At 40.5% G+C, this 26,081-nt stretch overlaps 1 protein-coding gene across 18 annotated transcripts in view; it reads left to right on the top strand.

Annotated features, from left to right (window-relative positions):
* FAM172A (family with sequence similarity 172 member A) overlaps positions 1 to 26,081 on the top strand; it is a 357,476-nt gene that overhangs the window by 47,181 nt on the left and 284,214 nt on the right. For 17 of the 18 annotated variants that reach the window (XM_043547397.1, XM_043547400.1, XM_037903228.1 and 14 more), the window contains 2 exons: positions 8,249 to 8,314; positions 21,947 to 22,138. In XM_043547397.1, coding sequence (XP_043403332.1) covers positions 8,249 to 8,314; positions 21,947 to 22,138 — 258 coding nt within the window. Of the gene's footprint in view, positions 1 to 4,502; positions 7,164 to 8,248; positions 8,315 to 21,946; positions 22,139 to 26,081 lie in introns of those variants that run through there. The other variant, XM_037903232.2, reaches the window with a different exon arrangement.

Genomic DNA, 26,081 nt, shown 5'->3' with positions numbered 1-26,081 from the left:
ATGGTAGAAAATTAAATATCAATTCACAGGTCAACAAAGAAAATGCTGGGCTTGTTGATGCTGACCTGAATGCATATATGAGATGCTGGTACACTACATAGCCTTGATATGACAACATTTTGAATGCTATGTGTAGTTCTGGTTGCAACAGTTTAGAGCAGTGGTTCTCAAAGCCGGTCCGCCGCTTGTTTAGGGAAAGCCCCTAGTGGGCCGGACCGGTTTGTTTACCTGCCGTGTCCACAGGTTCAGCCGATCGCGGCTCCCACTGGCTGCGGTTCAGAGCTCCAGGCCAATGGGGGCTGCGGGAAGCAGCGCGGGCCAAGGGACATGCTGGCCGCCCTTCCCGCAGCCCCCATTGGCCTGGTGCGGCGAACCGCAGCCAGTTGGAGCCGCGATCGGCCGAACCTGCAGACATGGCAGGTAAACAAACCGGTCCGGTGCACCGGGGCTTTCCCTGGACAAGCGGCGGACCGGCTTTGAGAACCACTGATTTAGAGGATGAAAAACAAAGAAAATACAAAGTGCAGTAAAAGTAAGATAAAGATTGTAGTCCAAGACTTTCACCTTTGTGTAGACTAGGAAAAAGAGACTTGTGCAACATATTCTTAAGCTATACCTACCTTGTTTCTGGATGCAGGTCCACGCATATGGTTGTGCCAGAAACCACTTGCCATCCATATCTAAACCCCAGGAACATAGGTTTCAAGACGTGTCTGGGGAAAGAATATTAGTAGACCTGAGGGGTGTGGATATGAGTGTGCCTCGGGTGGTGGCATGGCCCCACACCCATGACAGTGTGTAGTGAGGACGGGGCTAAAGGGCGTGTTCTGTGTCCTGAGTTCAGGAGTCCTCCAGCTCCCCAAGAAGAGTAAGGTAAGCCGACGGGAGAGCATCTCCTGTTGACACAGCTCAGTGAAGACACCGGGGTAAGTCGACCTAAGCTATCTCGACTCCAGCTATGTTAGTCAAGTAACTGGAGTAGCGTAACTTAGGTCAACTTGTACAAGTAGTGAAAACAAGCTCTAAAAGAGGAGATGATTTTAAAAAACAAACAAAAATTAAGCCAACAGGTGTCAGCAAAGACCATGGAACAAATATCAGATCAAATCACATTAACAGCATATGCTGCACTCCTGACAAATCCCTGTTTTGTTTTTTAAATTTCTCTCAAAAGATCTTGAGATCCTATTTGTGATCAGTCAACTCAGAATCTAGAATATCACATCTATGAGTTGTTTGAATTGAATTACTTTCAATAGAAAAAGCAAGAAATCCCTTAGAGGTAATGTCAATTCCATCCGAATGAATTGTCCAGCCACACTATAATCCAAGTGAGGTCTTTTGTGGATTTTAAAAACGCTATTGATTTTTTTTTTTTTTAACTTGCAGTGAACGGAGCCTTTAGAAAGACCATTCAGCTTTTAGGTTTTTTTGTTGTGTTGTTTTTTTGTCACCAGTGCTGAGGTAAGCCTGTGTCCAAGAGCAGTATGTCAAAATGTTCCTTTGCATCTTTCATTGTTACTTATTGGCAGATTTGTCACTTAAGGGTCAAAATAAAGCTCATTCAACCAAAGCTATGGCAGCAACAGTAGCAAGCCTTGAGTCAATCCTACCACTTGAGATTTGCCTCAGGGCAGTCAGTTGGAATTCATTGTGCATTTTTCGCTGAACGTTGTTGACCTAATACTGCAAATTGAAAATTTGTGGGCTGATTTCTATATGTTAAAAAAGCTGTTTGTTCAGTTATTTATTTTAAGTGCTTATTCTCAGTTAGGACACACATCTTGTTAAACAATAAATCCATAACTTGGATGGGTTTTTCTGTTAATGGGTTTTATACTTGTTTATTTTCAAACTTTAGAGATAAAACACCTAACCTGCGTATTCTGCCTTGAATTCTCTGTAGTTGTGAAAGTTAAACCTGAGGTTGAACTTGAATTCCCGAAAATAGTGTCCTTCATAGATCCATTGATGATCGATTTACTTAAGAGTTAAATTACTTTAGAGCTATAAGTTACTAGGTCAAGACAGAACTGACAGTTGGAAACATCTGAGAAGCCTGGAGAGAGTGAAAACTATTCTCTTTCTGTGCATGTACAGAGTCAGCTAGCAGAATATGCTACTATCAGAAAAGTCCACTTATAGGTAAATGGTAATGATTTCATATATATGTGGAATTATCAGCCAAGACAATATTGTTGGGCAGGTACAAGTATTTTTTTATTATGTGATGGTCTCACAGTATGAGAATGTGTATTTGATCATTCAAGTTTAATAGTTTGAATGCTTTCTCTAACAGAAGAAAAATCTTAAATTTTCATTTAGTTCAACTCAAAGCATAGTAAATCATGTTTGAATTAATTATTTTAAAGATAGAAATATTCAATTCAATATTTTGAACAGTACTTTCTTGAGAGTATTTATTTTAATTGTAATTTCCCTCCTTTTTTTAAACACTGCATGTTTGTTTGTTTACGAGATTAAATTTGCATTACAGTTTATTAGCCATAAGTAGGCTTGGAAGGATTAATTTTTTATCGCTAAATGTTGATAAACGTTGATTTCACCAGACACATACAAACTGATATAAATACATTTCTATCCATAATAATTGAAATGTACAGATAGGCAAAATAAGAAAAATGCTGCTTGAGAATTTATTAGTTTGATTTTTGGATATTTGCGTTGTATATTTTGTCATATGATGCTGACAATTTTGTTTTAACAGTTATAAATCTTTAACTTTTTAATATCAATATATATTGTAATTAAGTATTTATTTAATGACTCCCCCCCATAATTTTGCAAACTGAAAATTTTAATTGATAGAATTTGAAAAAAAAAGCTTAAAAATAAATATTGATATTATTTGTCAAATATACAAAAACAAAAATCAAATTCTGCCAAACCTAGCAGAAGTAAAGTGTTACCCAAGTTATATATGGAAATGTAGAGAAGTAAAGTAAGAATAACCATCTGGAAAATACCATAGGTATGAATGATTTGCTAGCTTTTCTTTCTAATCTTATGTATCTATTATTTGCCGAACTCTTTAGAGCAGTGGTGGGCAACCTGCGGCCCATCAGGGTAATCCTCTGGCAGGTCGCGAGACCGTGTTTACATTGACCGTCTGCAGGCATGGCCACCCGCAGCTCCCAGTGGCTGCGGTTTGCCGTTCCTGGCCAATGGGAGCCATACGACGTGGCGGCCATCATGTCTCTGCACCCCGCACTGCTCCCCACAACTCCCATTGGCCGGACGGACCACAGGTTTCCCACCACTGCTCTAGAGTCTGGTCATGAATAAAATTATTTAAAGGAAAATTATGACTGACGGACTGAGTTCTCCACCCTGCAAATATGTATTTTGAATGCTTGATTTAAAAATAAAACTAATGTTCTGACAAGGTCCCTTTCAGTCCCAAACATAACCTTACACATCCTTGGAAACAGAAGTCTCCTGTCCACTGAATGCGTATAACAGCCAATACTCCTCATCCTTGACATGGAGTGATGATGGATTATTTTTGTAATGTAAACATTTTTCCACAAGGAACATGACAAAGACCAACTTATTTCATGTAGACCTATGAATAGTCATCAATTGGTAATGATTTCCAATGCTGACCCGTGCCCATTGTTTGAACAAATGGTATAGAGGTGAAAGGCTCTGTATCCTGTTTCCACTTCCCTCATTCAGCCCTATATAGTACCTTTGTTTTATGTTTTTAGCAGTGGATTTTCTTTAACAAAACATTGGTGTGTTCACAAGGCTGGGCAGGCCTTTTAATTTATTTACTTTTTGCCTATTTTTTTTCTTTCCTATGCACTGGACTTTTGGACTTTCTGGTGGGTAGACTTGCTGAGGTTGGTTCTGAAAATGAGAATATACCTGAGAGAACAGAATTCAGAATGTACTGGATGTAAATCAAAGAATGCAAGGGGATGTGCTATTAAGGCTCAGTGCACTTCATTGCATGGCATGGATTTTTGACATGGTATATATACTGTAACAGCTTCTCTGGAGTAGCATGTAGGTGTTCTAAAACAAATCATTCAGGTGTGATGTATCTTGCTCATCTGTATTATGGAAGAGTTCACCAGCAGATCAGTTATATTTTTCTTTGGGTATGTGATAATTCATTTACTTTAATTATTTAAAAAAGTAGGATTTCGGGGTTTTTTATTTTAAGATGAGCCATTTTCAGAGTGCTCTTTCTACTTTGTGGGCACACTTTTGGCTGCCATTTTTTTTTCAGATTGTTTTATTATTTAATGCTCTTCAAACCTTAGTGTACCTTCACTATATTGTGGAGTCTAATTTGTATTTTTCTGCTCTCCTAATTTACATTGTGGCTCCTATACTTAAGGACATGTCTAAACATGTCAATAATTCTGTTGACTTCAGTGGGACTACACATATGCTTAAATACCTCTCTGATTTGGCCCTTAGTCCCTAATTTCTTTTTTGGTTTAGCCATGTTCAGATATTTATCTTTTGTTCACTTGGTTCCAGTATGATGGGCTGAAAAGTTTTCGTTAAACATGCTTTTAATAGAAGCTGTTTAATGTTTTAAAGTAATTGAGAACACTCTTTTAAAAAACACATCCATGTAACTGTCTTAAAAGAACATTACGGATACAAAATCAAGATCTCGGCAATTAGTGTATGCCAAAATTAGTTGCATGCCATGCTGCCTTAATCTGGCCCTCTTATGCCTATGAAACATTATACCTGGCCCAGCATTACATAGGAAATCTGGCAAAATCAGGAATAGAATTCAGCTTTTTGGAGTCCCAGTCTAGCACCTTACCCACAAGAGAATGTCTGTCGCACTCACTGTCCATCCTAATGAGTAGGGGTAATATACCATAAATAGTATAAGATCATGTCATTAATATATTTACACGAGTCTGAATTAAGGTCTTATAAATGGGGCTTTCTTAATTCTGGAATTCCTGTCTTTTGAGTGGTACGCTACTTTGCATTCTTAACATCTTTTAATATAAAGGTTTAACCATTCACTTTTTTTTTTGTAATTTGGCAGGTGCCCAGTGCAGTTAATTGTTTAAGAGGGGGGTTCAGTTCCTTGATAAACCAGAAATGGAAGTGGATTAGAAGAAGGCATTTACTAAAGAAAGTGGGAAATAGGGTTGGTGTTTCTCATGTCTAATGCAATGGGAAGACAATCTCCTCCCCGCCTTAACCCTCAGATGAGTGGAAGATGGCAGCGTCTCTGCAGTGGTCCTGGAACAGATTAATGGAGTGGGCGGTTGATAGCCCTCCACCAGGTGGAATGATTACACAGGATGGATGATCTGCACTCGATAAGTTATTGTTGGATAGTTCCCTGATGTGTTACTTAACAAAGTTGTGGCCTAGTTAACCACATCCCAGGTGTCTTGTCTTTCCTGGTACAAGGAGTTGTGACCTTTAAAGTCTAATTGAGACTATTTAAAATCTAACATTATTAATCACAGACTTTTTTTTTCATCTTTTTACCTTCAAGGAAGAAAAGAATAAAATAATTAAATATTTCTTAAATCTCGTCAATTTTATGTTGCACAATTACATGCTACCTGAAATTACAAGAAGTCAAAAAATGCCAAGTTAAAGTTCCAGATACCGTATAATGTTAGATCAGCAGCATTATAGGTACTTTCAGCCATATTCTCCACTTAAGGCAAGTGTATGCTGATTTCCTGACAAAAACCTTCTGCAAAGCCAGCAAATCTGCTCATTGTAATACTCCTCCTAAATAATTATTAGGGAATTATTAGGTTGCCTAGCATCTTCTAAAGTATCCTCTACCCTTCCTACCCCCTGTGGTAGCATGAGGGGGGTGTCACTGCTTATCAGTGATCTCTAGCTGCTAAAATGATCCCGAGGGCCTGTTGGAAGCTGGCACAGTTTAGAGTAGACATTAGTCGGCTTTCATCCATGTTGGGACACCTGCCCAGTACTGAGCAGACCAAGGATCAGAGTACTACCCTCCTCTCTGGTCTTTCATCAGATAGTCTGGCCTATGATATATTTGATTACTGTTTTTTCTGGTTAAACATATACATTCCTTTAAATGTTTTTTGTTATCTATACAGTTGGTTTATGTTAATGTTCCTGTCTTTTTAGGATTTGTGTTATTATATTACAAAAGTCCTAAAGGCCCCAATCACAATCAGAGCCTCATTGTGCTGGGCTCTCCCGAAACACACAATAAGAGATAGTTCCTGCCCTGAAGCGCTGATGGTCTAAACAGATAAGACGGACAAACAGGAATAGACAAAAACTAATAGCCAAAGAAAAAAGATTTTTTCCATATATTATCTAATATATATGTTTTCTTTTCTTCGCAGCAGTTTTTTAAAATGTCCTTTGAGCTTTTTTGGTACATTATTTAGTTCTTATAGCCATTGGAGGTTGATACAGGATTTAGTGTGAAAAATAAAATCCCTATGTTTGAGGTCATATCATCATTGTATTCATTTTAACGTCTGTACGCCATCAGCACCTGAGACTGTAGGAACTTAAATGCTTTACTGTTGGCATAATACTGAAGTTGATTTCAGTGAACCATAAACAGTTTGGCCCTGGAGGTAAAATTACACTGTATGCATGTTCTTAACATACTGCTTTGGGGATAAACATGTCTTAAATCAACTCCTTGCTTAAAGCTAAGTTCCCTCTCCAAATGCAGTTTCCCTGTAGATGGTAATGTTTAGTGAGACTGATTTTCTTTAAAATTGTCAAGCTTTTTGAGTGTTTTTCTATCAATAAATATATTTGAGCAGGATAGCAAAAAATCCATGTAATCCTAGTAAAGACTTTTTTATGGCATTTTTGTTTTTTTTTAAACAATTTTTTAGCTTTCATCAATACATTTAATTCATTGACATTCGTTTTAAATGTTTGTGTGCTACATCTGCTCACATGTATGTAATGAAAACTTTCAGACTTTACTAAAACTTTATTTGGTAATTGCGCATTTGGAAAATTAAAATTGAAATTTATTATGCCCTGGCTCCTACCTGCTCAGTTCATTGTGTGTTGTTAAGATGCCATCACTTGGGAACTTTGTTACAACTATGTTTCTGTTGTGTTTTAATATGCTTTGGATTAGGATGGCTGTAATTGTGGCCTTGAGGGGTTGGACTAAGGAACACCAGGTGGGTTTGCACCCAGATATTCTTAGGTTAATGTTTTGGGACTTATCCTTTATTTTAACTGCAGAATTTAAGTGTAGTTCCCTGAGTCTTAAAGGGGGAGGTGAGCCCCATTTGAGCCTATTGAGAACCTTCCCCTCCCCCCCCATACACTTTTTAATTTGCCATTTTTCTCGGATTCTTTAGCCAATGAAATACATGCACTTATTTCAGAACCATTTTTACAGTCCCATATGTACAAAAGCATTTTAGTTTGCCCCAAATTTAACTCAAAAACTGGTAATAGTCAGAAAGTTCTCCATTTCCCTATTATATGAAGGTGAAAAATAGTTTTCCCTAGATATTAGGCAAGCTTTTGAAGGTAGAACATCTTTTGTTAAATTTGGGGTAGCAAGGAAGAGACTCTTAATATTTAGTGTGACTAGGTGGATTTTTTTGGGGGGGGCGGGGAGAGGGTAGATATTTGAAATTATTCTCTTTGTTTCAGGCCTAAAAATTCAGCTTTATTTCTACTTCGAGAATGCAGACCCACACACACCCTCACCTCCCATGCTGGAGTGTGGTTCAGTTCTCTTCTTCTATTTAGAACACCTTTGACCTGTCCCTCCCCTGCTCAGTGAATAGAAATGGCAAGGCGACTTGTGCTCAGGATGACTAAAGGATTTCCTCTCCATGTATCTCATGAACTGAACCTGCAGTGGAGAGGGTTTCAGGAATCCTACTCATGGAAAAATTCTTTTAAAGTATTTCTTTGCAAAAGAGAGCCTTTCTTGTACCCCTGAGTATATATTAATTGGTCATAATCCTTAGTTTTGAGCTACATAATTATTCACACAGCAGCAGGTGGTAGAGTCACAGGTATAGTTAGGATTTCTTTGTACTGAAAAGTAGCACATTCTGAGGGGAAGGGAGGACCCATTTTCATGAAGATGTATATTCTGTAATTAGTTGTTTAGGGAAGAACACAGAGAGCAGATAAATGCTCTGTTTAAAAGAGAAGCAGTTTCACTAGCCCACTTTTGTTAAGGCTTTTATGAATGGATGAACAATTTCCACAAGTGTTTTAACTTCTGTTTTCTTTTTTGCAGATCATTACTAAATATGTCTATGAACTACTGGAAAAGGAATGCCACTTGAAAAAAGTAACTCTCCCAGTAAGTTGAATTTTTTTCAAAGATGATAATGATTTCTTGGCACTACAAAATGCATGAATAAAGAGAGACAGTCTCTCCCCTGAGGAGTTTGGAATCTAGATGTCAGATACAGATACGACAAACTGTGCTGAGAGCCCAGTCAAGGTGTTGACTTGACCACTCTATACACATGCAGCATGCTCATTCATACACAAAGAAATATGTAGAAAAATATCTGTCTGTTTTTGTAATATATCTAATCTGTTTGGGTGTGAGTATATTTCATTGGGATCTACTACACATTTCTAGTTCTGGTAGGATCTGAGGTACCAGAAATTTAAAGTTGTGATACTTTTGGTTAAAAAAACAAAACAAAAACAAACAAACAAAAAACCCCCCAAAACTATGCCATTTTGAAAATTGTTTGATTCCCCTGAGACCTGTGCAGTTGGACTCGGAGAACTAAAGGCAGGGAAACAACGGTCGATTCTCTGTAACCTGAAGTCTTCAAATCAAGATTTGAGGATGTAGGTAACTCAGCCAGAGATTATGGGCCTATTATAGGAGTGGGTGGGTGAGGTTCTGTAGCCTGTGCAGGAGATCAGACTAGATCATCATGATGGTCCTTTCTGGCCTTAAAAGCCTATGAGTCTATGACTTTACAGGCAGAGGAATGGAAAAAAATAGTCCCAATAAAATGTTTTAAAACTCTTTTAAAGACCCTCGTATAATAGCTTTTTTTAGTAATGTGTGTATGCAATACATAAGTGTTTAATCACCTTTTGGGAGTAATGCAGCCGTCCACAAATTAAAAGATGTATAGCTCTACATACACTCCCTACCACAATGTATTTTTACATTATAGGGGAATAGAGTAGTGACCTAACACCTTCCATTATAAAGGGTTCTTGTGATCTTTGCTTTGAGAAGTTTTCATACATTCCCATTGTTTGCAGCAGGCCCTTGATATTCGGTATGGGGAATCCCTTTGGACTACAGAAGTGACTCTCTTTGTCCCATGAGACTCCCTTTAGATTTGGCTGAAATATAAAATATTTATTAAAAATTACCATTACCTTCTCTCACTTACTGCTTCAGGAAATTGTTGGTAGCCTGCCAAAATCACTGAACATTCCAAGGCTAGGACTTGCTGCTGACACAGCAGCAGGAGCAGAAGACCCTATACTGGGAGCACCACACAGCTGTCAGAGTTGGGGAGAGAGCTGGACTGGGCTTCCCGCACCATGCAAATCCCAGATGCAGCACTTGGAACAAATAGTCCCTTTACTCGTGCCCACCTAGGGGCACCACATTGAATAGGTGCTCCCCCTACTTCCAGGCAGAGAGAGGGAGGTGCGCTAGACTCCCCACAACCACCTTCTGGCCCAGCACTAGTGTTCTATATATACCCCACTTACTCTTGGAGAATCTGACTCTAGTGGTCTCCCCAACTCCCAGACAAGGGAGCGGGGAGGGTTGAGAGAGTGGCCAGACTTCCCGCAACCATCCCCAGACTCAGCATGTGGCACCAGCAGCCAGTCCATCCTGTGGGGGCAACACATGGAGCAGGAGCTCCTTCAGTACTGGGGAAGGAGGGGAGAGAGAGCCAGACTGGGCAGGGCTCACCCCATGACCATTATTGAACCAAAAGCATGCCTTGCAATTACAATTATTATTATAGTAAGAAATGACAGAAATACAGAAAAAGAAAGTGACCAGTTATCTTCTGGAGTGTATCCAGGTCATCGTGGATTGCTCTTACAGTACTCCAACTGTCCCTTACAATTTACATAATTTTATATATGTCCAAATTACATATTTATTCGTTCTCTTCCAATCACCATTAAGTATTATATGCCTTGTGCAACTCATACAATATGTATGCGTAGGCTTCAATTGGCATGACTTTTGCTATCTATGCCATCTTCAAATTGTTTTTCTCTTTGCTAATTGGTTTATTACCACTGATTATGCACTAACCAGACATAATTGACCAGGTCACGTCGACCCTTTGTTCTGCATAGGAGCTTTTGGGGACTTTCCTGTGGTTTTTTTTTTTTTTTTTTTTTTACTTGCCTTTTCCTTAATTGTGTACTGGCAGCACATTTTGTGTGTCTCTTGTCCTTCAATTTAAGCACAGTGGTCAAGATATCCTCTTTGTCCTTTGCAGCAGTTATAAACAAACTTACTGAATAACAAGGTCATTAAGGCAACATTACACTCATGTCAAGCAAACTAGGCCAAAACCAGCACAAATATAACCTTTCTTTCCAAACTTATGTATCAGACACGACACTATAACATTTTTTAATGCCAGATAATGTTGTTAATTCTGGACCTCTGGAAGGAGCAGTCCGCTAGAAGCTGAATGTTCACGGTTCAAGTCCTGATAATACACGACAGTGGGTTGACAGTATGGCCCATATTAGTTAGTTTTTTTCCTTTTTCTTTTTTAATTAAAAAAAAAACCAAACAACCCTAGGAAATTGCACATAAATGACTTTCATACAAAGAATATTATATTTACATTGCAAAGTCAAGGTCTCCAAAATCAGGAAACTTCAAATTTACAATTGCCTGTGGAATCTCAATTCAGTTCCCTCAAGTGTCTGCATTATGATAAAATCTACAATTACATGAGAACATGCAATTTTTCTATAGGACTCCTGCGTCGTTTAGTGAACAGGATGGACACGCAAGAGGGCAGAATTAAAGTTACACTGGCAATCATAGATCTGATGTTGCTTAACTTTTGATTACTTGATTTTCCAAGCCAAATAACATTCTTTTAACATTATTTCTAAAATATGTAAAATACAAGTGTATAGTGAAAAACTGTATTAGTGCAATTCTAAGGCTGCTCTGCTAACTTAATAAAAAATCAGGACATGAAGAAAAGTTAAGTTTGCAGCTACACCCTAGACAGCTATGTCTATGTTGTACATCCTGTATGTTATATGGAATGCATTCTCTACCTTATTTTCAAAAAGCCAGTTTAGCAAATATGTGATGACAATAGTTGCATGTGCAAATAAGTAGTACAATTACACACATTCATTTTTGTATACCTGACTTTTTGAAAATCAAGTCTTTGGAGGGGGGGAAGGTATTTCTAACTGTATGTATGTATTTACTTATTAATTATGGTTAACATCTGTGGGCCAACCAAGAATGGGGCCCATTGTGCTAGACCGAGTATAAACACACAATAAGAGACAGTCCCTGCCCTGAAGAGCATACAATAGCTAACCAGAGAAGGCAGACAAAGGGTAGGGGGAAAAGATACAAACTGAGTGAACAATGCAATGTCTGAAAACATCGTTTTAGTTCTGCTTTTTCTTTGTTATTTAAATTATTTCAAAGGGATTATGTCAGTAGATGAGCTAGATGGGAAGACAAAAGATGGGAGTAGGGTTGGAAATCACGAGAGGGGGCATGGGAGGGTTTAAAGCAGGGGCGGGCAAACTTTTTGGCCTGAGGGCCACATCGGGTTTCCAAAATTGTATGGAGTGCCAGTTAGGGGAGGCTGTGTCTCCCCAAACAGCCAGGCGTGGCCTGGCCCCTGCCTCCTATCCAACCCCCCAGCTTCTCGCTCCCTGGGGCCCCCCATGGGACTCCTGCCCCATCTACCACCTCTGGACCCCTCACCCCTGTCTGTCCCCCCCACCCCCATTCCTGACTGCCCCCCCGAGACCCCTGCCCCATCCAACCCTCCTGTTCCCCGCTATCTGACCGCCCCAACCTCTAACCACTCCCCCGAACTCCCCTGCCCTCTATCCAACCTCCCTGCTCCCTTACCGTGCTGCCAGGAGCACCGGTGGCTGGTGGCACTACAGCAGCGCAGCCCAGAGCACTGGGTCAGGCTGCGGCTCTGGAACTGTGCTGCCCGGCCTCCCAGAGCATTGTGCCGGCGGTATGGCGCGCTGAGGCTGTTGGGGAGGGGTAACATCAGGGGAGGGGTGGGGACTAGTCTCCCAGGCCAGGAGCTCAGGGGCCAGGCAGGAGGGTCCCGCGGGCCGTAGTTTGCCCACCTCTGGTTTAGAGAAACAGCTATCAGCCGAGTGAAAACTGCTGAAAGCAGAGATTAACATGATCACTGTCTTTCAGTCCCTGCTTGAACAGCTTTCTGTAGCTGCTGTTTTGGGTTCGGTCTCTGGGTGGGGTTCCTCCCTGTAGGGTCTTTCCTATAGGCCATATAGCTGAGGGAATGATATAGCTAAGGGAATGGGGGATGTTGCATGGGTACTAGTACCTTGGGAGGGCTGATGGTGTTTGTGGAAGAATGTTTAAACTTCTCTAACATACTTTAGGATTGTGTTAAGTGTTACTTTTTTTTTTTTTCAGTAGGTTTTCAATAGTATGTAGAAAATCCATGTGTTGGAAGTTCAGGGTGGCTGCACTTGAAGTTCTCTCATCTTTATTTTTGTTGTCTGAGTAACAGACAAAACTGTTGTTTTTCTTTACATTTTTCGATTACATCTTCAGCAGCAGTATTGTATTCAGATGTAGAATCAATAGCAGAAAGCAAAAAAAACCCAAAAAAACATTTCCTCTTCAAGTGATTACACATGTCCATTCCACTTCAGGGGTGTGTGTGTGTGTGTGCGCCTAGTGCACCGGAGTTGGAGACTTTTTTCCTTTAGCGTTACCCTTTGAGGCTGTGCGTGCACCTTCTGCTGCCTTATGCTGCTGTATGATAAAAAGGGTGGAGTGGCCCCAGACACTCTCAGTTCCTTACTACTGCCTGTGATGGATAATTGGAGCATGTCAGCATGCTGCTCAAGTTTTCTCCCCTTACAGAGATTTTGTTTTTTCTTCTGTAAATAGTTGATGCTGTTTGTTAGCATAATTAGTTACTTAGGTTAGTATATGCTTCATTTGTTGGTTTTCTTCACTGTTTTCATGGAGTGTCAGTTCCCTCTTGTTACAGAGTGCTGACATCTGGTATAGGTGTATACCTCAGTCTCCGGGATTTAAACCGTGTGCCAGCTGCAAAAAATGTATGCCTTCTTCCACTTACCTAAAGTGCCTCAGCGAAGGTCACGTTAAGGACCACTGACAAATTTGCAGAAACTAAGCACTGGATGAAGAAAGGCAGGTGAGACTGTGCCATATTATGGAGGCTGCCCTGCATTTGCCTTGTGAGCCTTCCCATTTGGAGTGTGCACTGAGTGTTTTGGCATCAGTACAGAGTACACAACTGGACAGTGTTGCTGAGGCAAGACCTCTGGTGCCAAGGAATAAGCACAAGAGGTTAAATTTGTCCAAGGAGCTGAGACTTAGTTCTGCTAGATGGTCATGGTCCCTGGTGCCGTTCACCAATAAGTACTTCGGAGGACAGGGGACAGTGTCCTCTGGCATGGGATGCTCTCTGGTACTGGCCTCTTTTCACTAGGGGTCATGGACCTCAGCACTGGCTGAGACTGACCCTTTCCATGGTACTGACTGTTGCTGTGCAGCAACATCAGCAACAGGAAAGTCTCTCAGTACTGGTGCTGCCAGTGGGATGTGCAGTAGCACAAGACTTTGCCTTTTGGTGCTGATGGTATAGGAGACAGCTCACCCGGTACTGGTGCATCTTCAGGCCCTGGTTACGGACTTAATTCAGGCTTCTGATCAGCACTCAGGACTGTGTGAGGATAAAACATCAGGGCCTCTGGCATTTTCTCCACAGGTGCAGTCGAGGGTAAACCTACCATGGGTATCCCTGGTACTGACATCTCCAGAATGCCATCCCTGGACCTTGTCATCTCCTTGTACCACACCACCATGATCATCTGACTTCTGGTCCTCCTTGGAGTGTGGGTAGGCTTTTTTGTCCTTCACTCCGAAGACAGATGACATCACTCTCCTACTCCTTCATTGTGAGAGTTTTATTGCTGCTACCCACTGGAAGTACAGAGACATTTCAGAGAAATGGAACCTTGGAGTACTCATAGCTGGGGTACTGTGCTGTACCAATGACCCTATTGGAACCAATGGGGCATGTGTCCCTCATGCAGATCCTCTCCAATTCCTCAACCTTTTCAATCTCCTACTAGGCAACATGTTATCCTCCTGGACTTCCTTAGGATAGTTGTCATTGATACTGAGCAAAGCCTGCAAGATCCACTCTGTACGCTGCATTAGGATCAGCCTTAGCCTCCTTTGCATCTGTCCTCATCCTTACCAGATGAAACTGCAGCTTCTCAGGATATCTCACCAGTCCAAGATGACTACAAGGCTTACCCACACCTTTTAAAGAGAGTAGCTACCCATCTTGATATCCCTGCTGAGATGATCCAGGAGAGTTCTTGTCGAGACTCATGGAAATGCTGGGTTCAGCAGGGCCTTTTAGAGTGGTTCTCCCTATCAATGAGGCCATGTAGAGCCTACAAAATCTTTATGGCAAACACCACCCTTTCTTTCTCTGACATCCAAAAGAACCAAGAAAAGGTACCATATGCCTTCTCAAGGCTACAAACATTTTTATACCCATACCTTGCCAGATTCTTTGGTGGTTTTGGCCGTAAATGAAAAAGCATATCAGGGTCATCTGTCTTTCACCTCAAACAACAAGGATGCAAATAAATTAAACTGGTGAAAATGTATTCTACATCTGGTCTACAATTGTGCACTGGTAACTAACAAGCATTACTGACAAGATATGACTTCTTCTTTTGAGATAATATGCTGAAGTTTTCAGAAAAGTTGCCAGAGGAGGCCAGACAGGAATTCCAGGCTCTGTTAGAGCAAGCTGGTAGCTCCCACCTTTCTACAAATGTCCTTTGACAGGACAGATTCAGCTAGAGCCATGGCATCTACAATATCTGTGCACAGATATTCGTGGCTTCAGTCTTCGGGTCTACTGCAAGAGGCCTAGCAGATGATCCAGAATCTTCCCTTTGAGGGTCTCATGCTGTTCTCCCAGAAGACAGATGAGATGTTCCACAGTCTCAAAGATTGAAGGCCCACTTTGAAATAGTTGGGAATTTACACTCCTTTCCCTAAAAAGGAAGCAATTCTACTCTGTCTCTGCAGACCTTTTTTCCACTGAGACAGCCTGACCAGTCTAGGAAATGAGGGAAAACCATAGGAGAAGACCAGCTCTTCCTCACTTTTCTTCTTCAGCTGGTTTCTCTAGGCAGTCAGACAATCCCAAGCAGTCTGTTTGCCTGCCTTGTCAAGGACAGAGTGCCAGATCCAGTTGTTCCAATTTCTCCTTTCCCTATTTTTCCAACAGATTTTCCCACTTTCTATCTTCTTGGTCCCCTATTATCACAAGTTGATGAATCCCAAGTACTGTGGAACAGGGATAGTCCCTGCAGTTTATTTCCATTCCTCCTTCCCCACTGTGCCCCATCCTTTTTCAGGGACCCTTCTTACAAGGCTGTCCTCCTTCAGGAGGTCCAGTCTCTTTATCCATTTGACAGCTATAGAAGAGGTTGCCTTTATTCTCTAAGGGAGGGGGCTCTATTCACGTTAATTCCTAATTCCAAAGACAAAAGGAAGTCTCAGACCCATTTTAGACCTGCAAAATCTGAACAAATATGTAAAGAAAAGAAGGTTTAATGCAATTACCCTGGCCTCCATCATTCTTTCTCTGGATCCCAGCAATTGGTATGTGACCATCCACTTGAAGGATGAGTATTTTCCTGTCTCTCTCCATCAAAGCAACAAGAGATGCCTAAAATTTTTCTCGTCAGTGACCCCATTTTCAGTTTACAGCCCTACCCTTTGCCCTGTCTGCTTCTGAACAAATATTTACAAAATGCATGGGGGCTGCATTCCTAAGGAAAGCAGGGTTGTAAGTATTTCCTTACTTGGATAAATGGCTGGTACGAGGTTGATCCAAGCTCCTAGTAGAAGTCAGCCTCTTCAGAATATGATCCCTCTGCAGTGTTTTGGGTCTGTTCATAAATGAGGAAAAGCTAATATTCTCTCCAAAGAATATAAGTTACAGAAATGGTTCTGAATTCTACTGTAGCTGTGGTGCTCCTACCTTAAGCTAGATTCCAGACAATATTAAGCATTTCCATAGATCTCAAAGCCCATTGATTACAACAGTGAAAAATTGCCTCAGGCTGTTGGAGCACATGGGCTCCTGCATGTTGGTGGTTCAGCATGCCAGAATTTGTCTCAGGAAATTGTAGGGCTGGTTAAGGTCAGTGTAATCTTTGGCTCTTCAACAATTGGACATGCTGCAGGAGTGATAACCCCTTGGACTGATGGATGGACTCAGCCAACGTATGTGTGGGAGTTCCCTTTGCCCCTGCCTTACTCATACTGACTCTTATTGAAGCAATGCCTCATGCTTCTTCTGTTGGCTGGGGAGATCACCAAGAAACTAACAAACTCAAGGTCTGTGGGCCCAAGAAGAGTTCAATCTCCACATAAATGTGTGGGAGTTGTGGGCTGTTCATTTGATCTGTTGAGTATTTCTCCCTCGTATATAGAGACAGAATCTTCATCTTCATGGACACACTTCACTGGAGTGATGTTCTGTGTGAATAAGCAGGGAGCAGCCAGATCAGGTCATCTCTGTCAATAGACAGTACATCTTTGCGAGTTTTGCATCACAAGTGCAATACGTCTCAAAACCTCCCATCTTCCTGGGGCTCAGAACAGCTTGGGGGATCAACTGAGCAGATCATTCAGTTGAGATCATGGTGGTCTCTCACAATGGATTTCGTCAGATTCTGTAGCTCACGAAAGCGTATGCTCAGATAAATTGGTTAGTCTCTAAGGTGCTACAAGTACTCCTTTTCTTTTTACAGAGAGATAAAGAACGGATGTTGCTTGAATGCCAGCAAACACTGGGACCATATGCTGCCATGCTTTGTTATGCAATGACTCCAGACTACGTGCTACTGGCCTGGCATGCTAAAGTGTCCTACTATGGAGGACGGAATAAGGCTGCCCTCCCTAGAAACCTTTTGCAAAGGCTTTGGGAGTACATCCAGGACAGCTTTATGGAGATGTCCCTGGAGGATTTCCGCTCCATCCCCAGACATGTTAACAGACTTTTCCAGTAGCTGTACTGGCTGCAAATTAATCATTAAACACGATTGCTTTTAAACCATATTATATTTACAAACGTACACTCACCAGAGGTCCCTTCTCCACCTGGCGTGTCCGGGAACCTGCCTTGGTTAGGTTCGGGGGGTACTGGCTCCAGGTCCAGGGTGAGAAACAGCTCCTGGCTCTCGGGGAAAACAGTTTCTCCTCCTCCTCATCATCTTCCTCATCCCCAAAATGCACGTCCCTGTTGCGTGATAATCCATTGATGGAGTCAAAGCACAGGGGTGGGGTAGTGGTAGCTGCACCCCCTTGAATGGCATGTGGCTCATCATAGAAGCGGCATGTCTGGGGCTCTGACCCCGAGCGGCCGTTTGCCTCTGATTTTTTGGTAGGCTTGCCTGAGCTCCTTAAGTTTCACACGGCACTGCTGAAGGTCCCTGTTATAGCCTCTGTCCTTCATGCCCTTGGAGATTTTTTCAAATGTTTGGGCATTTCGTCTTTTGGAACAGAGTTCTGATAGCATGGATTCGTCTCCCCATACAGCGATCAGATCCAATACCTCCCATTTGGTCCATGCTGGAGCTCTTTTGCGATTCTGGGACTCCATCATGGTCACCTCTGCTGATGAGATCTGCACTCACCTGCAGCTTGCCACGCTGGCCAAACAGGAAATGAGATTCAAAAGTTCACGGGCCTTTTCCTGTCTACCTGGCCAGTGCATCTGAGTTGAGAGCGCTGTCCAGAGTGGTCACAAGGGAGCACTCTGGGATAGCTCCCGGAGGCCAATACCATCAAATTGCGACCACATTACCTCAAATTCAATGTGGCAAGGTCGATTTCAGTGCTAATCTCCTCGTCGCGGGAGGAGTTCAGAAATCGATTTGAAGAGCCCTTTAAGTCGAAGTAAATGGCTTTGTCATGTGGACGGGTGCAGGGTTAAATCGATCTAACGCTGCTAAATTCGACCCAAACTCGTAGTGTAGACCAGGGCTCAGATTCCTAAAGGTTACATCCCAATGTCATACATCCTGTTCCTTTCTGGGACTTAAATGTGGTGCTAACAAAGTTGAAGGGTCCACTCTTTGAGCAGGCGGCTACCTGCTCCTCACTGCATCTATCTATGAAAGCGGCATTTTTGGTAGCTTATTACCTTGTCTGCAAGAAGGGGGGTGGAGTTATGAGCATTGGTAGCTTTCACACGTTCCTGGTTAGAATGAAAAACAACAACCTAGTGATTCAATATTGTGAGGACTGAAAAATAAAATGGACTAGGCAGCTTTATATAGAACCATGTGTTCAGACTCCTTGATCATATTGCAGATGTTTTTAGAAGTTAGCAAACCTGTACCCCCTCACTGATGTTCACAGTGTGTCTCTTTCACATCCAGTAACAGTTATTTCCACTCATTAGTCAAACACGTAAGTGATTCCACCCAGTCCTCTTTCTCTGTGGGCTTCTAGATCTATGATTTTCGTAATGTTTCTTAATAAGCAATTTTAGTGGTCTCATCATTTCCTTTTAGGGTTTGTTTTATTATTCAGGAAAAATACCAGGTTCTCACAATGCTGGGGCTATCCAAAGACTTGAAATTGAACTTGTGTGTCATGCAAGGCAGTATGATGTATAGCTGCCAGGTTTAGATATAGGTAGGATTTTATGCATATATTGATACTGTACTGTCTCTGTTTATTCAATAGTTTAATCTCTTTAACCCCATTTGTTCATGAAATGTGTGCAAAGTGTTCTGTTGCTGGTGAAAACGTGTATATTTATTATTATTTATTATATAAGTCTTAAACAATTTTAAACAAGCAGTTTAATACAGGTATTAAACATGCTGGCAGTCCCCCTATCAGTTCCCCTATGTCCCACCATCCCCCAGCACCTGCCACATGCCAGCGGACCCCGCAGATCAGCGCCTTCACCCTGCTCCCTTGCCTTCTGCCCATGGCAATCAGCTGTCTTGCGGCATTCAGGACGCTCGGGGGAGGAGCAAGGACACGGTGCTGGGGGGAAGCCTCTTCTCTCCCCTGCCTCCTGCCCATGGCAATCAGCTAGTTTGCAGCATTCAGGAGGCGAGGGAGGGGGGAAGCTGTGCGCCGCATCCTCGCTCCTCCCCCCAGCAGGGGGGAGCAGGAGGAAGGCACTGATCTGCGGGGTCCGCTGGGGGGTGGGTCGTGTAGGGGAGCTGTTGGGGGGGCTGCCAGCATGTTTAATACCTGTATTAAATTGCTTGTTTAAAATTGTTTAAAACTTATACCTGTATTAAATTGATTGTTTAAAAGTGTTTAAAATGTATATAATGCTTTTTGTCTGGCAAAAAAAAATTTCCCTGGAACCTAAACCCTCCCCCCCCCCCCCCATTTACATTAATTCTTATAGGGAAATTTGGATTCGCTTAACATCGTTTTGCTTAAAGTCACATTTTTCAGGAACATAACTACAGCGTTAACTGAGGAGTTACTGTACTGACTCTAATTGTTAAACTAAACTTTTTTAGTTTTGCTGAGTTTATTTAATTTGTTTAAAGGAAAGAGCAGAGTTAAGATCATAGTTGAACGTTCATGAGCACATCTAAAACTGCGAATTGTTAATAGATACAAATTGCTTTATGCTGTCTCACTCTGACTAGAACTAAATGGTATTGTAGGCTGATTTGTCAATAAAGTGAGGTTGCGCACAAAAATGACCTTTATGTGCATTCCTTAGTGAAAGCATTTAATGAATTATTGCTGTTTGAAGACACATTGGTTTGAAGAAAAGTTTCCAAATGTAATTAAGTTGACAAAGAGAATAAGGTTCCCCCCCCCGCTTCTGTTCAGCATTAACCTATTTAAAAAGTGTGTACTAGTTAATATTATGCCTTCTAGTGCATGTGATTAGTGCAGTGTATTAAAGTGTACACTAAATTACCCTTTTTTTCAGTTTACATTTTCATCTTAATTTTGGCTATTTCTATTTTCTTAAATGTTCAAATTGTTTGCAAAACTCAAGTTCACCTTACTAGATATCATTTGAGAGCTAAAGTTTTGCGTCTCCCACTCCCAACATGGCTGCAGTCTTTGTTTATATTGTTATTGTTAATACTGTCAGTTTTTGTGATGGTAGTGCCTAGATGCTCCAGCCAAGATTAGAACCTCATTGTGCTATGTACTATACATACATATTTCAAGCTCTTTTGGGTAGGGATTGTCTCCTATTGTTTAACTAGACTAGTCAAAGAAGGGAAGTATATTCCCTATTTTAAAGTGGGGGAACTGCAGCTCCATTTTTCCCAAAATTGTATGCTGTTTGGAGGCAGAATGTATGAAACACAACAGGAGTAAGGTTTTGTATCAAAGTAGGAGCTGTAATTGGTTGTGACTCTGAGCTTTACTCAGGTGAGTGGTCCTTACGTACACAGGCCATCTTATTAACTTCAGTAAGACTGCTTGTATGAGTAAAGACTACTTTTGCTAAGAAACATTTTTGTAATATCATGCCCTTTGAATTTTGAAAGGATGAAAGAAGGCACATACACAGAAGACAAACTGGCTTGATACAAAACTTCTAGCTGTATGTTAATTGTTCAGAAGCTTTCGTATTTTTGTTCTAGAAAAGCAGAGGTCCCTGTTTCTTCAACAGTCATTGATTTGCTGTATCCTGCCCCCAAACATATGGTTCTGACTTGCACAGTCACACAGGGAAGCAAGGTGATACAAGGTACCTCCCTTATAAGCCTGCATCAGTTACACATGCTGTGGGAGAGTAGCTCACTGCATTCACTCCTCTCCTGCTGCTTATTATTGTGGGCAGAAGGGAACAAGGAATAGGTGGGACCTGTGGCTCTGCCCCCTCAACATTCAGGTCAGCATAGTTGTGCTGGTGCTTCAGTAGTTTGCACCAGGTACATAACTGGTGCAGTTTGCTTCCCCAGCCTCCAGAGAAAGGGGGACATTGGATGTCAGATTGTGGCTCCTTGAATCACAATCTACTTCTCAGGCTGTTCCTGAGGCAGCACAATGCCCTCACTCAAAGCCACTCTTTAGTCCAAAATTGGATTCCTGTATTTTTTGTGTTTTGTATGTAGATACCTGTTCTCTTAAGGTTTATAATGGACTAAATATATGCTACTGTTTCATATTTGGATTATTGGCTATTTATGTTGTGGGGACTGAAATGGAATGCTAGGACTTTTTCACTTTTATATATTTTCTATATGATCTATTATTGCTGCTTCTGGCAAATAAGATGTGACAAATTACTTTTTTTTTTCTTTTTTCTCCCAGGTAGACCTTTTGTGGGCTTTATTTTCTGTCAGTAAATTTATGTGAACTTCTAAATTCTGTGCGTTTTACTCTTTGTACCTTTCATACTTTAAAGCTTAATCATACTTCCTACTTCTATCTGAAGCAGTATAAGTGTTCTTAGTTGTAATGTATTTTTTTGCTTTTCAAATTAGATCGCAAGGTCTTTAGGGCAGGTTTGTCTTTATTCTTTGTACAGCATGAAACACATTGTGGCTTTTAGGTGCTAACATAATGCAAATAGTAGTAATGTTGTGTATAAATTCCAATGCTACTTTATAATTGCAGCTGTTAGGTTTTCTTAATATGTTTGTTAATGTACCAGAATGTATTTTTATTGTAAAATTTATTTTTTTTAAATTTCAGGTAGATGCCACTGAGAGTGAGCCAAAGAGTTTTATCTTTATGAGTGAGGATGCATTGACAAATCCAGATAAACTGATGGTTTTAATTCATGGTAGTGGTGTTGTCAGGGCAGGTCAATGGGCTAGAAGACTTATTATAAATGAAGATCTGGACAGTGGCACACAGATTCCGTATATTAAGAGAGCTATTGAGGTAAGTGTGTGTATGAACAACTGTCAATAATCTGACATTTTTGTTAAGTTATATTAAATGTGTTCCCATAAATTCATTTTATTCATTATTGGAATGTTTTGTTGCCTTATTTTCAAAATTTTTGTCTAATTCTTTCACTACAAGAGAGAAACTTGTGTTTTAGTTTTGCGTAAGGCTGTTGTGGTGGCACTGTAGTTTAATATGGCAGCTAGAGTGATAAAACCCTTAAAGGAAGAAAAAGAAATATAAAAGAAAGCAATCCAGAAATTAGTTAGGATTTCTTTTACATTTCATCAGATTTATGTGTTCATTCAAATGTCTATTGTAAACCTCGTGATAATGTGATCATTTTAAATAAACCACAGCAAGCTTTCTTAAGCTTCTACTAAGTGTTTTTTTTGAGGGGGGGGAGGGTGCCCCTCTCTCTTCAATCAAACAAGTCTTATTCTGACAACAGCTCTGACTAGTGATTTGTTCTGCTTCACATATTCATACCTGAAAATATAAAACATTTACATTTTGTGGGCAGTATGTTAATTGACTTTCCCTACCCCAGGCAAACAAAATGGTATGGATACATGTAGTAACACATGGGAAAACAGTATGCAATTTGTGCAATATTTGGAACATTTCTAAATTAAAATTCTCACTTGCACTTAGTTAGCTGAATTAAAACTTTCTGCAATAAACATCTGAAAATCATGTGTAAGGGTCCCAACTTTTTTCTGTTATTTCTACATTAAGTTAAATGTATTATTATTGCTCATCACCAAATTAATGTCTATCTTGTTCATCCCCGTTTGGTTATTACTGCTTTGCTAATTACATCTGTAATTTTTGCAGTGGGCCAAACTTTTTATTTATTTATTGAGTGAATTTTCTTTTTTTTTTTTTTTTTTTTTTTTTGGTAATGTAAAGGGATGTAGTGGCAAAAATGTTGGATGTAATTAAACCAAGAGCAGTTAGATAGGCTTGTGGAAAACATTTGTAGTATATCAGTTGCAATTAATTTTGTTCTGTGTTGCCCAGTTTACTGCTGAAGTGTTGAACTTTGTGAAATAAAAATAAAAAGGAGGATTCTGACAATGTGATATTGGTACATCCCTTCTTTCAGCACAGACTAAAAGTTTATTTCAGTCGAGGAGCTAACTTTTTAATAGGTTTTGATCTAGGAGTTGAGAATTCTGTTGAAAATGTAACATTTTTTCTTTATCTGTTTTTCAAGAAAAACACAAAACAGTGCAATGAGCAAAATATTTTAATTAATGAAATAATATTTATAGCCAATGTAAGGACAGAGGAATTTAAAGATACACACCTATAGCTTTATGGTTTTAGTTTGTCATCTTTCTTTATTAATTTAGTTTTAAATGTATAGTCCTCTTACCTGTGATAGTAATAGCTACTAACATAGAAAGAACATAGCACGTACACATTTGCTTTTACTGAAAAAGTTGGTAACGTATATTTAGATAAAATACCTTTAAATAAAACTGCTTGATATAAAATATTAGAGTAGATTGCATTATCTTTTGATATGTTAGCATACTTTAATCTTTTTAATGAGGATGATGCACATCCAGTTAGGCCAGAACTTTTACACCAGTCCAGCTCCTCTCAAATCCAGCTCCTCTGAAGGTATTTGGAATCATTCAGGTTGTGCCCCAGGAAAAATAATACACAGATAGACATATGATCATATCAGGTCTGCTGAATGCTCGGATTCTCTAATCAACTTTCCCAGTACAGCCAACCATGCATTTTTAGGCACAAGGCCTCCATTTTGAAATCTGTGGAACAAAATATATGATAAAAAACAATGTTTGGGAATTTCCTCAGTCTGATATGATGATCCAGTTAAGGTGGATTGTATATTATGAAAAACATTTCTCCTGTCAACACAATATAAAGATATTCCACCTCAGCCCTAAGAAAGCACGTTGAAATTAAGTACCATAAAGCCTATAAAATTCACCTAAAAACAGTTAGTATGGTGCATCCAGTCAAGGCTTGTTTCTATTAAAAACTATATAAATTAGAGAACACACCATTTGCTGAACTGGGTCTTCAGTAATTTGAAGGCCAAGATGGTGTCTGATTTAAGTACTTCCAACTCCCAGAAAATGATAGTAACTGCTTTTCAGATTAAAAGGCCCAAATGAAACTTTTGATAGTGATTGCTTCAGATACTATGTTTCCACTCTAGGCTGTTGTTTTGGCCTTGATATTTTATTAACTCTTCCAACAAAGGAGAGGTCTCATCTTTAATGAAACATGCAGAAAATGGTTCCTTTATAGGGGAAATTTACAGTGCTTTAGAAGGAGATATGTATTCTCTGAAGCTTAGTATCTTTCACATCAACATACTAAATGAATCTACTGAGAATAATAGTATCCAAGGCTTGAAAATTCCACTCATTTATGGGGAGTGGGAAACTAGTGTGGATGACTTCCAACAGCTTCTGCAGAATCTAGGTTTTCCTTTTAAAATAATAAAAATTTCCAGGCCTTGTGCTTGTGAAAATAATATTTTAAATGTTAGCGGAGCATAAACTCGTGCTGGCCTCTCTACCTCAACCTCAATCTCTGCTGCTCCTTACAGATGTCCCAATTCCAGTTTAAGTGAAAACCGAACAGAGACGTCAGTTTTTGGTTTTGCTATTCAGCACCCTGTGGACAGCATGCTAGGATCAGATAAGTTTCACTGTATTTGAGAAAGCTCTGAGGAATAGTAGAGGAGGGGAGGACCCAAACACAGAGGCTGGGGGAGGCGCTGAGTAAATAGAAACGCTGACTTCACGGCCAGAAAGCTGAGGGAACACAACAGGAGGCTCTGGCACAAGATGGAGGAAACAGGTAAAGACGTGCCTTCTCCATTCCAGCAGACTGGGGGAAAGGGGGTGAAGGGAAGGCCGTATCAAGCCCATAATGGCTGGGGGCTGACACAGAAGATGGAAACCTTAACCAGAGCCTTGGGAGAACACTCTGGTAGGAATCCCAGCAGACAGGGAGGTGGTTTTCTTCTCATCTGAGTGTTGCCTCTATCTTTTTATCAGTCTTTGGTTAATAGGTTTAATCCTTTGGATATGAGGTGTCAGGTAAAATTTCCAAGCCCCATGTATATGAGAGAGGAAGATTAAGTAGAATCGAGAAGAGTGGTATAGGAAAAAAAACATTTTGGAGGGAGATATGGAAGAGGAAAACAGAAAATACAGGTGATGAGCTAGAGAACTAGCTGTGGGGAAACAGAGAAAAAGTGTGTACATGGTGAGAGAAGGAGAAAAAAAAATAGGTTTTAAAGACAGCATAGGAAAAATACACCCAAGATCGACGTTAGGAAAGCAAAAGTGAGTTGGCCTTGTGGAGTACTCTGAGGATAGAAAAAAAGTTTAAGCAAAAGCAAGAGGGACTTAGTTAAGATTACAGTAAATCCATTAAGTGGAAAGTTGATTGACAATGTGTTACCATTACAGTACAGAATAAACAGTCCACAGCTGTGTTGTTCATTCAAATTGAGGGGCATAATCTTGGGAGGCATAGGCAACACCAATATCTTTCACCCTGGTAATTAGGCTTATTCCCTGGGCTAGTAGGTGATGGGTAATTATTTTTTAGCCCAGATGGCATCCTAACACCATTGTAGTGTCATGGGTACAGCTATATTTCAGGACTCTACAGCATTTCTTACTCTCTCACTGTAGCTAGGTCAGAGATCCAGGAGATAAGCTTTATGAGTTTTCATAGCAGTTAAGATAATTCATATGGTAGTGACTTAAGGACACACGTACAAATACATATCAGAGAAAAGGTAGCACGGTGTTGGCAGTAAAGGTTGTTGACTAAGAGTTGCATGGCAGGCAGTCTGAACATTGAGTCTCAGTCTATGCGCAATGTGCCTCAGGTGGCATGTGACCAGGATTAATCACCGAATTTGGTTCGCTGG

Source organism: Chelonia mydas, chromosome 5 (assembly GCF_015237465.2).
Source record: "Chelonia mydas isolate rCheMyd1 chromosome 5, rCheMyd1.pri.v2, whole genome shotgun sequence".
Classification (NCBI taxonomy): Eukaryota; Metazoa; Chordata; order Testudines; family Cheloniidae; genus Chelonia; species Chelonia mydas.
Note: the sequence above shows the minus strand (reverse complement) of the source record. Positions and strands in the feature narration are given on the sequence as shown.